Source organism: Ailuropoda melanoleuca, chromosome 6, assembly GCF_002007445.2.
Source record: "Ailuropoda melanoleuca isolate Jingjing chromosome 6, ASM200744v2, whole genome shotgun sequence".
NCBI classification, from domain to species: Eukaryota; Metazoa; Chordata; class Mammalia; order Carnivora; family Ursidae; genus Ailuropoda; species Ailuropoda melanoleuca.
In genome coordinates, this window is record NC_048223.1 from 130,477,543 (window position 1) to 130,490,836 (window position 13,294).

The following is a 13,294-nucleotide window of genomic DNA, read 5'->3' on the forward strand; positions in this document are numbered from 1 at the left end:
CCGCCCCCCGCGCGCCCCCGCCCCGGCTCCGCTCCGCCCCTCGCGCGGGGTCCGCGTCTGCGGCTGCGTTCCCCGAAAGACAAGGCTGCGCCCGGGTTCCGGTCCGCAGGGAGACCGAAGGGCACCTCTCCCCGCGCCTCCCGGAGTCCCGGAGTGCCGACCCCCCAGGGATGTGAGTGCGCCCCCGACCCGAGGCCCGCGCTCCACACCCCGACCTGCGGTGAGCGCCCGGGCGCGCGCAGGAAGCGACGGGAGGGGGCTCGGCGCGGGGTTCCCGGGCCCCCGGTCCAGGGGTGGGGGTGGGGACGTGGCGCGCGCCCCTCCCCCATTGGCAGGTACTGCCTGCTCGCACCTTGTCTTGCCCTTTTCTCTCCGGACGCACCTACCGCTCCCCGGGGAGGAGAAGACGCTCTCCCCCCTACCCCCCACCCCACAGGTGCCAGGAGCGGGTTGGGGCGCTTCGAGCTGTCACCCTGCCCGAGACGGCCGACCTGTTCTCCCTGGAGGGGATGCTATGATGGTGGACGCTCTGGGGGATGGGCTGGGGGTGGGGCTTTGCGGGCTTGCGAACGACCCCCCCCCCCGGCCTGGGATTCCGAGGGGGGGGTGTTGCGCTCAGGTGCCGGAAAAGGGGAGGGGGCTTCGGGCTCGGCAGGAGTCTGGGGCTCCTGACCGAGGCTTCTCCTTGCCAGGCCCGCGCCCCGGAGGACCTTCATCCACAACCCCGCGCCTTCCCGAGGCCCGCCTGGAGCATGCTGCCCGCAGCCATGAATGGCCTCGGCCTGGTGCTGCTGGCCGCCCTGCTGTGCTCTGCTCCTGGTGAGTCGGGGGCGGCCCGCGGGGCTGGGCCAGGTCGCCGGAAGAGCCCGAGGCGGCTCCGGAGAGAGCCGGGCTGCGGCGCCGCCATCCTCCGACGGTGCCCGGCACATCCACACCCTCTCCCAGACCCTGGCGACACCAGCCGGGCCTCGCGCCTGTCGCCTTCGCCCACCGTGCTCCAGTTCCAGCCCCAGCCCCAGCCACGAGCGGCCCTCCTGGCTCCTGAGGGCACTGAGCGATTTTCCTCCCGGGCGGCTCGCTCCGGAGGCTAGTCCTCCACGGACGCTCCTCCATGAGGGCGGGGGTCCTTGCGCTCCATCACTTCTCAGAGCCCCACCTGGCCTCCCATCAAGTTTGTGTGGTCCTTCCTTCCCTGGAACCCACTGAAGTCTGCGGGGAGGTGTGGGAGGGGGTAGGAGTGTGCAGGAGAGCGCCAGAGGGGTGAGAGATGTGTGGCTGGCCTGTGTGCACGCCTCCGCGTGGGGCCACGGAGGGTGCCCAGGGACTGCCAGAGGTCCAGTGGTGGGACCCGCCCCCCAAATTGCCGGGAAGGCACAGAGGTTCTCCCAGGGCCTGACCTCCAGGTGCCGCTCACTCCTGGCAGGGGGCATTCGGCCTCCTTCAGCGGCCTGGTTCTCCTAGCAGTGTCCCAAGCAGGCGGGTGGGCGCGGGCATAGGGACGGCTGGCTTGGCTTCCGGTTCCTCTGGTCATCCATACCCTTGTGCCCTGCCCAGCTCATGGCCTGTGGTGCCAGGACTGCACCCTGACCACCAATTCGAGCCATTGCACCCCAAAGCAGTGCCAGCCGTCGGATACAGTGTGCGCCAGCGTCCGGATCACCGACCCCAGTAGCAGTGAGTCAGGACCGGGGCCTGGGTGGGGAGCGGTTGGGGGTGTCATCTGAGCCTCTCTGTGCTGGGCTAAGGGCACAGGGCTGGGGGCCGGACACCACCCTGCCATGTGAAACTGACCGGGTACCTGTCCAGCCCTGGCCCCTGAGTGGCCCTCTCTCTATCACTGAGACAGTGTGGGTGGGTTGGGAAGCTCAGCTCTGCTGTCTGGGTTTCCCGAGCTGGGTCCCGGGCTGGGTCCTGGGCATGAGGCAGAGAGGGCCCAGGTGCAGCTCCCGTCCCAGGCTGTCCTACCTCTTCCCCAGGCAGGAAGGATCATTCCGTGAACAAGATGTGCGCGTCATCCTGTGACTTCGTGAAGCGACACTTCTTCTCAGACTATCTGATGGGCTTCATTAACTCTGGGATCTTAAAAGTGGACGTGGACTGTTGCGGGGGAGACCTGTGCAACGGGGGGCCGGGGGTGGGGGGCAGCCCCTGGGCCCTGGCTGGGGGGCTTCTGCTCAGCCTGGGGCCCACCCTCCTTGGGGCTGGGCCCTGAGGTCCTCTCCCTTCTGCAGGGCTCCGGGCTTCCTCCCTGGTGCCTGGCCCTTGCCCCTCCCTGAGCCGTGAGGCCTCCCTCTCTCCACCAGCTCTGAGTCCCGGCCAGCAGGACGCCTCCAGGAAATGTGGTGTCTGCAGGAGGCCCTGGGGGGGTGTGGGCTGGGGGCTGGGACCCCCAGGTCTCCGAGGGGAAGCCAGGCAGAGCCAGGCGCAGCCCAACAGCCTGGCTGCAAGGGCATCTTCCGCGGAGAAATAAACTCACTTCTGGTTCAGAGACCTGGGTCTGAGCCTGGGTGTGGGAGTGGGGCTGGCAGAGCAAGGAGAGGGGCTCCGAGGATGCACAGGCTGAGGGCTGGAGGTGGCGTGGGGCACTGGGACTGGGGGTTTGTGGGTGTGCTGGGCTGCCTGGGGGGCAGGGGGCCTGGTAGCAGATGGGAGGGGAGGTTAGACTGGACGGAATCATGGGCCGGGACACGAGCGTAAGGCCTTGTAAGCATGTGTGCGTGCACGTGGACACCAGACGTGCAGACCCACGCAGTGGGATACGCGCATCCGTGCCTGCAGAGGTGCGCTCCGTCCGCGTCCACGCCCATGGGCACAGGTGCACAGGCGCCCCCGCGGACGTCCACAGGTGTGCACGCTGAAACGTGGATGTCACACCAGCGCCTGGACTGCTGCGCCCCAGCCCACCCAGCACACGTCTGTGTGCACACTACTCTCGGCCCTCGGTGTCAAGCACACAGGGACGCACAGACAGACACACGCCCTGCGTGTCTGTTCCTCTTGCTCTTACTCTCACTTGCTCTTTCGTACAGCCTTGGGGTGATCAGACTTGGGGGCCCGCTCCCCAGAGTAGCACTTCTGTGCCCGGGCTCTGCCTTTTAACCAGGGACCCCCTACCCCCACCAAGGACGCCTCCTTGGGCAGGGTCGTACAGGCCAGGCCCTGAGCCGGGGCGGAGCTGCCTGACGTGGGACGGCGCAGCTGGACGGGGTGCTTCCAGCGGGAAGAGGCGGGAGAGCACCTACAGCTAAATCTTAGGGACCACTTCTGGTCTTCCCTGCTCTAGCGGTGGGTCTCTGGTTTTGTCCCTGCAGCCCTGGGTTCAGGCCAGTCTCCCACACTCCCAGGCCATGTGGGTCACCCTGCAGCCCAGGCTCACCAGGTGATGTCAGCAGTCACTCCAGGGTTCTCTGGGGTCTGGCCTTTAGTCAATTCTTCCTCATCCTGTGGCCGACCCAGGCGGTGGTCACTCCCGGATCCCGGACCTCTTGGCATGAACCGTGGTTTCAGAAAGAGCTGGCGGTGGTATTCCCCCAGGGCTCCTGCGTGCAAGCGAGAGAGAGGGACCTGGGAGTCCAGGGTGAACCAGACAGGAGACCAGTCTCTGGAGACCATGTCCACATCCTGCTGGTGGGAACGGCCAGGGACGTGTCTCCCACTCCCTTTGAAGTTTGCTCTGCAATGCGTCCCATTCCCACCCTGCCCAACCTCAGTAAAGTGTGTGCCCACCGCTTCTGTCTGGTGTTTGGGGGCGTGTGGGGACCAGGCACCGTCACTCAGGGCAAGTGCGAAGAGCGGCTTGAGGATTCAGAGGCCGGGAGCTGGTGCCGGCAAGGGCGTGGCGCCATGGGCGTCCCGGAGGTTCCCGGAGGACGAGGTGCTGCCCCGTGGGCACTGAGTTCGAACCAACTTCCAGGTCAATCTTTGTGTGCTGAGTTTATTATCTGAGGGAAGTATTTAAAACACAAAAAGTGGGGATATCCTTCGCTCTTAAAGATCGCTGTGCGATTTGAGGCACGTGGGGGCTCGGGGGCAGCGTGGCCCAGAGAGCCTGCTCTGACCTCTCCACCCATCTAAGTCTGGGTCCCCACCGTGACGGGCTGTCATTGCAGGGTTGAACCCCACCATCTGTGTGGTGTGCTGGGTCCAGCTGGGCACATGGACGGCACTCATAAACCCATGTGCCACTTGATTATTTTTCTTAAGAGTCCACCAAGGTCATCGCTTGGGACCTACTCGGGCCTTTTGTTTTCAGTCTGCTTAGTGTTCTCCTACGTGAGCCAACCATGCTTTTCTTAACCACCCCTCACCTGAGGGCAGAGGGATCCGCTCTCAGTCTCTGATCAGCTGCCACCGGGACCACCCTTGTCCTCATGTCCTTATGGGGTCGAGGGACTCTCCGTCTCAGGGGGATTGGCAAAGTGTGCGCTGAGCCAGAAAAACATCCACTTGGAAGGAGCAGACGTCCCCCAAGGAAGGCTGTGGCTGTCCCCGCTCCCCGGCTCCTTCCACCCTTCCCCCGACATCACCCAGGAGCTTCCGTTGGCCTGGGGGACGAAGAGGACCCTCTTATCCTGATTTCCATGGAACTTATTAGTGATCGACCATCTTAGGAGTTCGTCCGGACTAGTGAGCGTTTCTTCGGTAGTTGCTGGTCGCCCTTGGTCCGCTTTTCTGCTGTGGCTTTTGTCTCTTCTCACAGAAGCATCAGACCCTTTTGTGAGTGAGGCACCATCTTTCCTGTACCTCACTCTTCGTTTTTGGTGTTTTCCCGGTACACACGTGCACATCCGCGAGTTCCGTGTGTTGGAATCTAATTGTTCTTCTGTCATTTCTGGCTTTCAGATCTTAGAAGTTCCTCCGTCCTCATCTCAGGAAAACAGTCTTTCTAGGCTGCTGTTGTACGGATTTGGCTGCTTCCTTCGGAGATCTGATGCACCAGGGCGTGTTCCCCCGGCACAGGAGTCAGGACTCCTCAGAAATACATGGCCCGTGTCTGTCCATGGCGTTCATGAACACACCCGTCTTTCCCCGGTGACTCCAAGGGCCGCCGCGGTCCCAGCGCGCATCGCACACGTGATGCGGGCTCCGGGCGCTGCGCTTGGGCCCCACCGGGAGCCTCGCTTCCGAGAGCTTCGCGGCTCATTCACCAGCTGGTGAGGCGAGTGCCCCTCCTTGCCCCCCTTTTGAAAAGATGACTGCCGCTTCCTGCGATTTATTCTTCCAGGTGAGCGCTGGAACCCATCTGTCCTGGTTCAGGACCACACTCAGGACGCTGACTGTGGTCTCACCTGTCTGCGGGCGCCGCTGGGGCCGGAGGCCGCCTCCGCTGTGTGAGGGCTTCCCACGCGGGAGCGCGGTGCCCCTCCCTGTCCAGAGGCCCCCCCGATCGTGCCCCTGTTCCAGCTCATTCCCCCCTGTGGGTGTACCTCCCTTGGCGTCTACGCTAGGTAACCCGTAGTTTTGCTGGTTGTAATTGGGACTGCCCCCTTTTCTTTAAACCAAAGTGGTCATTTTCGGTGTGGTGAGCTGATGTTTTTCATTTTCTTCATGCCGTTCTTTCCAAAGTACCCACTCCCCACCTGGCCTTCATTTGAGCAGGAAGGCTGGGGGGCCTGGGGATCAATAGGGCCTGAGGTCTTGGACTCTTCCCTCCCAGAGCTCCTCAGGGTTCTGCCACCTGGTGAGATGGGTCTGGAGAGAAAAACTCAGCCCTGTTCAGTGGTGTGGTCTACACGCATGTTCCCAGCAGAGCCAAAGTCATGTAGAGACGCCCTAGGGGCTGGGAGGCTGCTGTGTGCACTCCTGAATTCCAGAAACATGGGGCTCACGTGCAGGGGCGCCCACAAGGTGCAGACGGTGTGGGCAACGTGGGGTGGCCGTCAACAGCGCTGAGCCCGTGCAAGGAAAAGCTACGTATTTTCCACCACCGAGCTCTGCACGTTCCAGCGTTGGCGTCGTCTCCTATATTTTCAAGGTCTACCACCAGGCAGTGAACAAATGAAGACACGACTCTGCTTTCCTTATATTTTTATTGCTCATTCAATTTTTGTTTCTGTTGCGTTAGCGGGGCCTGCGAAGCTGCCTGAATGATGACACCGGCCCAGCGTCTGTGTTCCCCGAAGGTCTTCCCCTTGGCACCTTGAATCGATGTTTGCCTTTGGAGTTGAGAATCAGTCTTTATTCAGCTTACACTCTATTTATTCATATTTCAATTAGATTTTTTATGAGGAATGGCTGATGAGTAAGAGAAATCCCGTTCACTGTTTATTGCTAGGACGACACATGCCCCGTTTAATCAGTAGTTACTACAGGGAGCTCTGGTGCTCGGCGTCCGGCCGTGAGGTGCCCTGACATTCGCGGCAGATACACCCCGGGGCTCACGGCGGTGCGTCCGTCGCCGCAGCCAGATGCCCGTCGCCAGCGCTCTTTTAGGACCGCAGCACCAGAGGGCTGTGGGTTGGGTCCAGGACTGAGATGGGTCTCTTGTCCTGCTGGTGTTCTCACCAGAGGCGAGCTCGGGAGTTTGGCAGCCTCACAGAGGAGTTGGGCACCCCACGCCCTGATCATGGCTGGCTCTTAGAGGGGGCTGGAGGACCTCAGCTGCAGGCCCGGTGGGTGCTGGGCCCTCACGTGGGGTTGGGGCCTGTCCCTCTCAGAGCAGCTGTCCATCTCCTCGTTTGCACCTGACCTCGGCCCGGTTAGGGGTCTTCTTATGCCCAGGTGACACCTAGGAAACAGACCTGGAAGAGGTAAGACCCTGACACTGAAATTTTCACCAAGTTTGCAGGAAGTGCCTGGACTCAGATGTCTCTTGCTGTTTGATCTTGACCAAGTCCTGCGTCCCCTCTGAGCCTCGCTTCTGTCTGTGAGATGGGGATACACCCAGCTCACGGGGCACCGGTGGGGGTGCAGGCAGAGGAACCCTGTTCCAGCTGGCAGGGTGGATGGCAAGGGGCAGAGCAGGGAGTGGGAGGGTGGGTACCCTTCCTTTCTTGGGGCTTGAGGCTTGCCCTTGACCCCTCCCCTATTCTGCCAAGCACCCCCCGCCCGACTTGAGGCACAGCTCCTCCCGGTGCGCCTTCCCTGGCGGTCTGTCTCCCAGCCTTCCCCCTGCCTGTGCCCCCAGCCCCCCACGGATGCCTCCGCCTTGTCTGATCCAGTCTGTATGTCCTGGATCTCATGTCTCTCCACACCACCAGCCCCTGGCCCGGTGCCCCACCCGCCTGGCTGCTTCCGTCTCCTCCTGGGGTCCCAGGGCACTGCTGGTAGCTCAGCCCTGCACACGGCGCTGGTGGGACCAAATTCCCCCCAGGCACTCCGCTTCTTCACATCCTATACGGGGACAGTTACGTGGGATGTCTCCAGGTATCTCCCACCTTCGCCCAACATCTGCACACTGGAGACCCAAAGGTCCTTGAGTTTTGCCTGAAAGTGGACCTTTCCGAGGTAGGTAAGGAAGTCAGTCCTCCCTGCAAGCTCCCCAGTGGCCATGAGATCCCAGCAGATGAGGGCGTGAATGCACACACCTGGGCCCAGCACGCAGATCCTGACTTAAAGTGCCCGTTTGGCTCCAGAAATCTGCACAGCCCACAGCCCACAGCAAGCAGAGGGCGCCCCCCAGAAAAGATGGGAAGAGCAAGCTAACAATTTTATGTGTTTATGGATTCATTTCCACTTTTTGGGAGCCAAGCGCTAGGCTCTAGGGCCTGGGGACAGAGCAGTGTGCAGACAGGTGAGACGGTCCTGGTCGCACCGCTGCGGAGAGTACCAGGAGGGGCCAGACCTCCTTCCCCCGTGGGCTCTGGACAGTGAGGCTCGGGGGTTTCCTTACCCTTCTTGAAGGGGCTGCTGGGGGCGGGGAGCATGGTGCAGGGGGTGCAGGGACCCCAGTCCTGGGAAGTAGCCAAGGACCTTCTCCATTTTCTTTTAACGTAGGTTTTTGAATTGGAGCCACGTGCCCGTCAACGAGGTGAGAAGTGTGTCACCCCGGCCCCCACTGCGGTCTGCACGGGGCCCTGTGCGTTCGGGGCGTCTCTGCACAGGAACAGGGAATGCGGGGTGCGCAGGGGGTCGTGTACCAATGCGTCTGCACGATGGAGCGGAGGGCCTTTGCCCTTCCCTCGCTTTCCAGGGGTGCTCTCAGAGTCCGCCTCACGTGGGGCGTGCTGCCTCACTGCCGTGCGTCCCTTGGCGGGTGTATCTCAGGATGGCATCCCCTGCGCTGGCCTTGCTGAGCCGGAGGGTCCCTGGCTTGTCCCTTTGGTGGGTCTGGCTGTCTCAGCGGCCTGGGGGGCTGTGCCCATCCCAGTCCCCGCAGGGACGTGCAAGACAACAGAGCGTTCTCCCCTTCAACTAGGCTTTGCACTTGGAGGGTGCTACGGTTTTGTTCTATGTTTTAAAGAGTCATGCTCTCATCCTTCTCTCCGTCAGGAGTTGATGCATGGGTCTGTGCCAGCTGACGCTGAGATCCCTAAGATGTGCAAGGAGGAACATTAACCATAAAGTGACCCCAAGTGAGAGAGGGGGCGGGGTGGGCTGCAGAACCGGGGCATGGATCTGCCTTGGCTCACAGCTGAGTTGGTGCTGTGAGAGCCTGGGCAGACAGGGTGAGGCTGTGCGGGCCACAGCCCTCCGCATGTGGGCAAGGGGTCTGCTCCTTCTGGGGAGACCACGTGCAGCTGGCCCTGAGCTTCGGGAGGGCTGGATAGGTGGGCCTTTCTGCCAGCAAGCTAATTAGGGGACAGGGTGGACAGTGATTGACAAAATTCGAGCCTGAGGAGCCCGAATTTCAGGGAACCAGGCTGGCATGGACACCTTTGAAGTCCAGCCTGCAGTCAGTGACAAGCTGACCATGTGCTGGAGTCATGGGCTCACATCCAGGTTCTCAGAAGGACGGTGGGTCTCTACGTGGAGGTGGGGGAGGGCCTGGACAGCTGGGGACTAGGGCATGTGACAGGGTGGGTGGTGCCTGTCTAGGGCAGTAGGTTTCAGAATGCTGGGAGGGGACCTCTCGGTGGCGGGGAGAGTGAGGGCTGATGGAAGGACGGCCCGTGCCTGGCCTGGGGGACGGTCGCCCCAGGGAGGGCACAGATGGAACCGGGGACAAGCTCAGAGTCGTGTAGGCTGAGCTGGGGCACCATGGGGCACCTGGGGGGCCGTCCTGGAGGCTGGAGACAGAGGCTGGGGCCCTTGTGTAGAGGAGGAGGGTGTCACAACACCTGCCTTTGCTGAAGTTCCGGGATCCCCCACTGTGCCCACGTCCCCCCGACCTCACACTTCTCTTGGCTCTGGTCAGAGCGCTGGGAGCAGCCAAGGAACGTTGGCTGGATGAAGGCCAGGGAGGAGTTTGGGGAAACTCGCCGAGTGTCTGTCCAGCCAGGAGACTCAGGGACCCTGTGGGAGGGTCTGGAGGCAGAAGTGAGGCTGGGGGCTTGGTCTGCACGAGCTGCTTTGCCCAGGGAGCACTCAGCTGTTTGTGTGGCTTGTGGGGGGGGTTGAGGTGGGCAGGGTGTCAGTGTCAGGCCCCATCCTGTCCCCCCCCCAGGTGGGCCGGTTGTTGGAGGTTGCTCATTTGGAACCGGGACCTTCGGCTTCCCTGGACAGAGACCCCCAGAACTTATCTCCCAGGCCAGCCTCCCAGCATGCAGCTGACAATTTTACTGAATGAATGAACAAGTAGAATAAAAGATCAATGAGTGAGGGGTAGAGAACCATAGTTGGATAAGTCATGAGTCATGGGTAATAGAGAAGGGGGTTGACGGGATGGTGAGTGTCGGGCAGCTGTGAAGGTGTGCAGGTGGTGGGGGGCCCTCCTATGGGCTGGAGCCCCCGTGTTAGCACTGCCTCTTGACCCCAGTTCTCTCCACCTCCCCCCTTCCCAAGTCTTCCTGTTTGGAAGGGAAAATTGGGGCCCCTGATCCAATCTCTCTAGAACACTGGCCCTTTGTCTCCTAACTTGGGGACTAAGCAACGTGTGGGCCCAGTCAGGCAAGGAGACACACAGATGGTCAGAAAGACCACCTTTCATCTTCCTGAGGCAACATGGTCGGAGGTCTTGATCCAGGGGAGGTCTTGCAGGGGAGAGCTGGTCTACCCGGTGAGCATAGCTGGGAAGACTTAAAGATTAGCTGCAGAAATTAAGTCATTCTTTGGTGAGTGTCTGCCAGTGTCCCATGCAGTGATCACCATGGTTACCATGCCTTCCAATCCTCTGGGTTTTCTCACAGAGCCCTCCTGCTTATTTCTACTCTACAGAGATTTAACGGAGCCACAGAGAGCCCTCGGTAACCTGCGGGGGGCACACACAGGTGAGTCACAGAGCATGCACACAGCAGAGACATGTTCAGCTTCACTAGTTACCAGGGAAATGCCAACCACGAACAGAGCCAGTCGTGCCCCTCGGTTAGTAAATGTGCACAAGTCTGATGAGGCCACATGATGGAGACCACTTGCAAAGCCACATTCTCTTGCACCCTGCACATCAGTGATACTCTGGTGCAGCCGCCTGGGGAAACAGCGTGATGAATTCTCTGAATACTCCTTTCCCCATAATCAGGCAATCTCTTCCTGGCACGTCACCCAGCGAGACATCTCACATGTGTATACAGGAGACTGTGAGAGAATGTGTATGGCTGCACTGGTCACGAGGGCAACTGTCCGAAAGCAGCCAAACGGCCAGCGAGGGGATCTGGGTTAATGCGGGGTGACGCAGGCATGTGACGGAATGCTCTGTAGCTGTTGCAGTGAGGGAGCTACTCACAAAACAGTACGGAGGAAGGCTAGCAGCATGAAATGGGGCAGGTGAGTCCCGACAAATTACATAAAGCTGATGTTCATACATGCAGTACTTTACACTGTTGTTTTGTGTAAGTTTGATGGGACAGATAGAGCTTCATAGACAATAAAGCTCTAGGTCATCTGTCTGTGTATCTGTTGTCTGTCTAACATCCGTTTGTCCATCCGTCCGTCCACCCATCCACCCACCCATCCACCCATCTGTCCATCTGTCCACCCATCCATCCATCCATCCACCCATCCGTCCATCTGTCCACCCGTCCATCCATCCATCCACCCATCCATCCACCCATCCACCCATCTGTCCATCTGTCCACCCGTCCATCCACCTATTCACCTATCCATCCACCCACCTGTCTGTCCTTCCATCCTTCCATCATCCATCCATCCATCTGTCCATCCACCCATCTGTTTGTCCATCCATCCATCCGTCCATCCATCCATCCGTCCATCTCCATCAATCATCTATCCGGGGAGAATGAGAACAATCAACTCAAGATTCCAGAATGTGGTGTCCCTCCCCTAGGACAGGGAGGCAGGGGTGTGTAGGGGCACAGGGGGAACTGAGAAGGGTCTCATGGGGAGCAGTAAGCTTGTGTCAAAGTGTTAGTCTTTCTGTTGGTTGGTGAGATCACAGACTGTTGTTATATTATTAAAAAGAAAAAGAAATCAGGGCTGGATAGGGACCCATGAGGAGTGGGTGTTACAGACCAAAGACCGTGAGTAAACTTTGGTTTTATGTCCCCGAAGTGTCAGAAGTACCCACAGAAACAAAAGGGAGCAAACCCCGCAACACTCGTGTCTGTGCCACGCGCCTCACAGTTTGAACACATCACTTGTCTGCTCTGGGCCGCTGAGTGGGAGGCCTCCCAGATGCCTCTTCTGTCCCTTCACTCAGATGGGAGTCCTGGGGGAACAGGCCTCTGTTTGTGCTGTAAACACCGTCCCCCCCCCCCCGGGGGCAGGGAGGCCTCCCGCCGTCCCAGCGAATGGCAAGGCTGACTTTCGAAGGGCCTATAAACCTTGGTGAGGGAATGAATGCATGTATCTCTCTCTTTCTTTCTTTCTTTCTTTTTTTTTTTTTAAGATTTTATTTATTTATTTGACAGAGAGAGACAGCCAGCGAGAGAGGGAACACAAGCAGGGGGAGTGGGAGAGGGAGAAGCAGGCTCAGTGCGGAAGAGCCTGATGTGGGGCTCGATCCCACAACGCCGGGATCACGCCCTGAGCCGAAGGCAGATGCCCAACCGCTGTGCCACCCAGGCGCCCCGAGAGAAAGAATCTTAAGCAGTCTTCACACCCAACTCAGAGCCCAATGTGGGCTTGATTCCACAACCCTGAGATGATGACCTGAGCCAAAATCAAGAGTCGGACGCTTAACAGACTGAGCCACCCAGGCTCCCCCAAAAGGAGTTTTCTTGGGGAGGAGAACGGGGTTTTGAGGGGCCTTGGACCTGCAGAGGACAGGGGCAGAGCTGGAGGCGGGAGAAGGGTGTGGAGGGCTTCTGGCCTCAGGACAGGCTCTGGAGACCGCGATGTCTTAGCCGCAGCCATAGGGGATGCTGTCGCTGTCCTGGGCTTTTGGAACAAAGCACCGCCCCCATAGTCTGGGGACCAGACACTGAAATCGGGGTGTCGGAAGGCCATGCTCCCTCAGAGGCTCTGGGAGAGGATGTTTCCTGCCTCTTCCAGCTGCTGGGGCTCCTGGTGTCCCTGGCTTGTGGCCACGTCCCTCGGCCTCTGCTCGGTCTCTTCCCCGTGTCTCTGTGGGCCCTTTTCTGTCACCGACAAGGAGATCCCATTGGATCTGGGACCCACCCCAGTCCGGGATGGTCTCACTGCAATCCTCACTGTAATCACACCTGCAAAGACCCTGTTTCCAAATAAGGTCACATGCTGAGGTTCCCCGTGGGCATGAGTTTTGGGGGACGCCATTCATCCGGTACCCGGGTCCAGGGCTGCGTTCCCCTCCACTCCCAGGCGGACTTAGAATTGGGCTCCGGGCAGCCTTCTGTAGTTTGTAAGCATGATGATTGGGCCTTCACACCATTCACATGTGCCTTCCTCAAACCTTGTTACAACCTCGGCACATTGGTTGTCTGGACAACAGAAAGAAAGAATGGGGCTCCCGGACACCAGGTCGCATGGACAGAGTGCAGACTGGGGCACATTGTGGCCTGAAGGTGAGGCTGCAGGGGGACCTCAGCCACGGTCTGTCTTCTGTGGCTGTCACGTGGCAGCAGCAGGAAATGTGCTCAGGAGGCTGGGGGAGCAGGGGCACGCTGGCCATGAGTTTGGAGAGCGGTCTAGACGCCCCCCCCAGTCAGGTCGTCCTTACAGCCTGTCTGGGGGGCCTGACGTTTGGAGCTGCTGCCGTCAGCCTCACACCACCTGCCCTGCGCTCTGCCCTCAGCGTCCTGCCAGAGTAAGCAAATAGACTTTCCTTCCTGGCAGTAAGAATCCTTTGTTTAAATTTAAAAGCCACCTTCATTACCCCAGT

General features: G+C 60.1%; 1 protein-coding gene and 1 non-coding gene across 3 annotated transcripts; both read left to right on the top strand.

Annotated features, from left to right (window-relative positions):
- Positions 1 to 33: 33 nt before the first annotated feature.
- LY6H (lymphocyte antigen 6 family member H) lies at positions 34 to 2,484 on the top strand. 2 transcript variants are annotated; one of them, XM_034661796.1, is made up of 4 exons: positions 34 to 220; positions 693 to 819; positions 1,555 to 1,674; positions 1,977 to 2,484. In XM_034661796.1, exons 2-4 carry the CDS (start codon positions 753 to 755, stop codon positions 2,210 to 2,212), a joined length of 423 nt encoding a protein of 140 aa, XP_034517687.1. In that variant the 5' UTR covers positions 34 to 220; positions 693 to 752; the 3' UTR covers positions 2,213 to 2,484. The 2 variants fall into 2 exon arrangements, with proteins under 2 accessions (XP_034517687.1, XP_034517685.1); XM_034661794.1 differs by having other exon boundaries at positions 41 to 172.
- Positions 2,485 to 12,799: 10,315 nt separating this feature from the next.
- On the top strand, positions 12,800 to 12,899 carry LOC117802871. The gene has a single exon (XR_004626385.1). It is a non-coding gene; the product is annotated as a small nucleolar RNA U13 (small nucleolar RNA).
- The last annotated feature ends 395 nt before the right edge of the window (positions 12,900 to 13,294 follow it).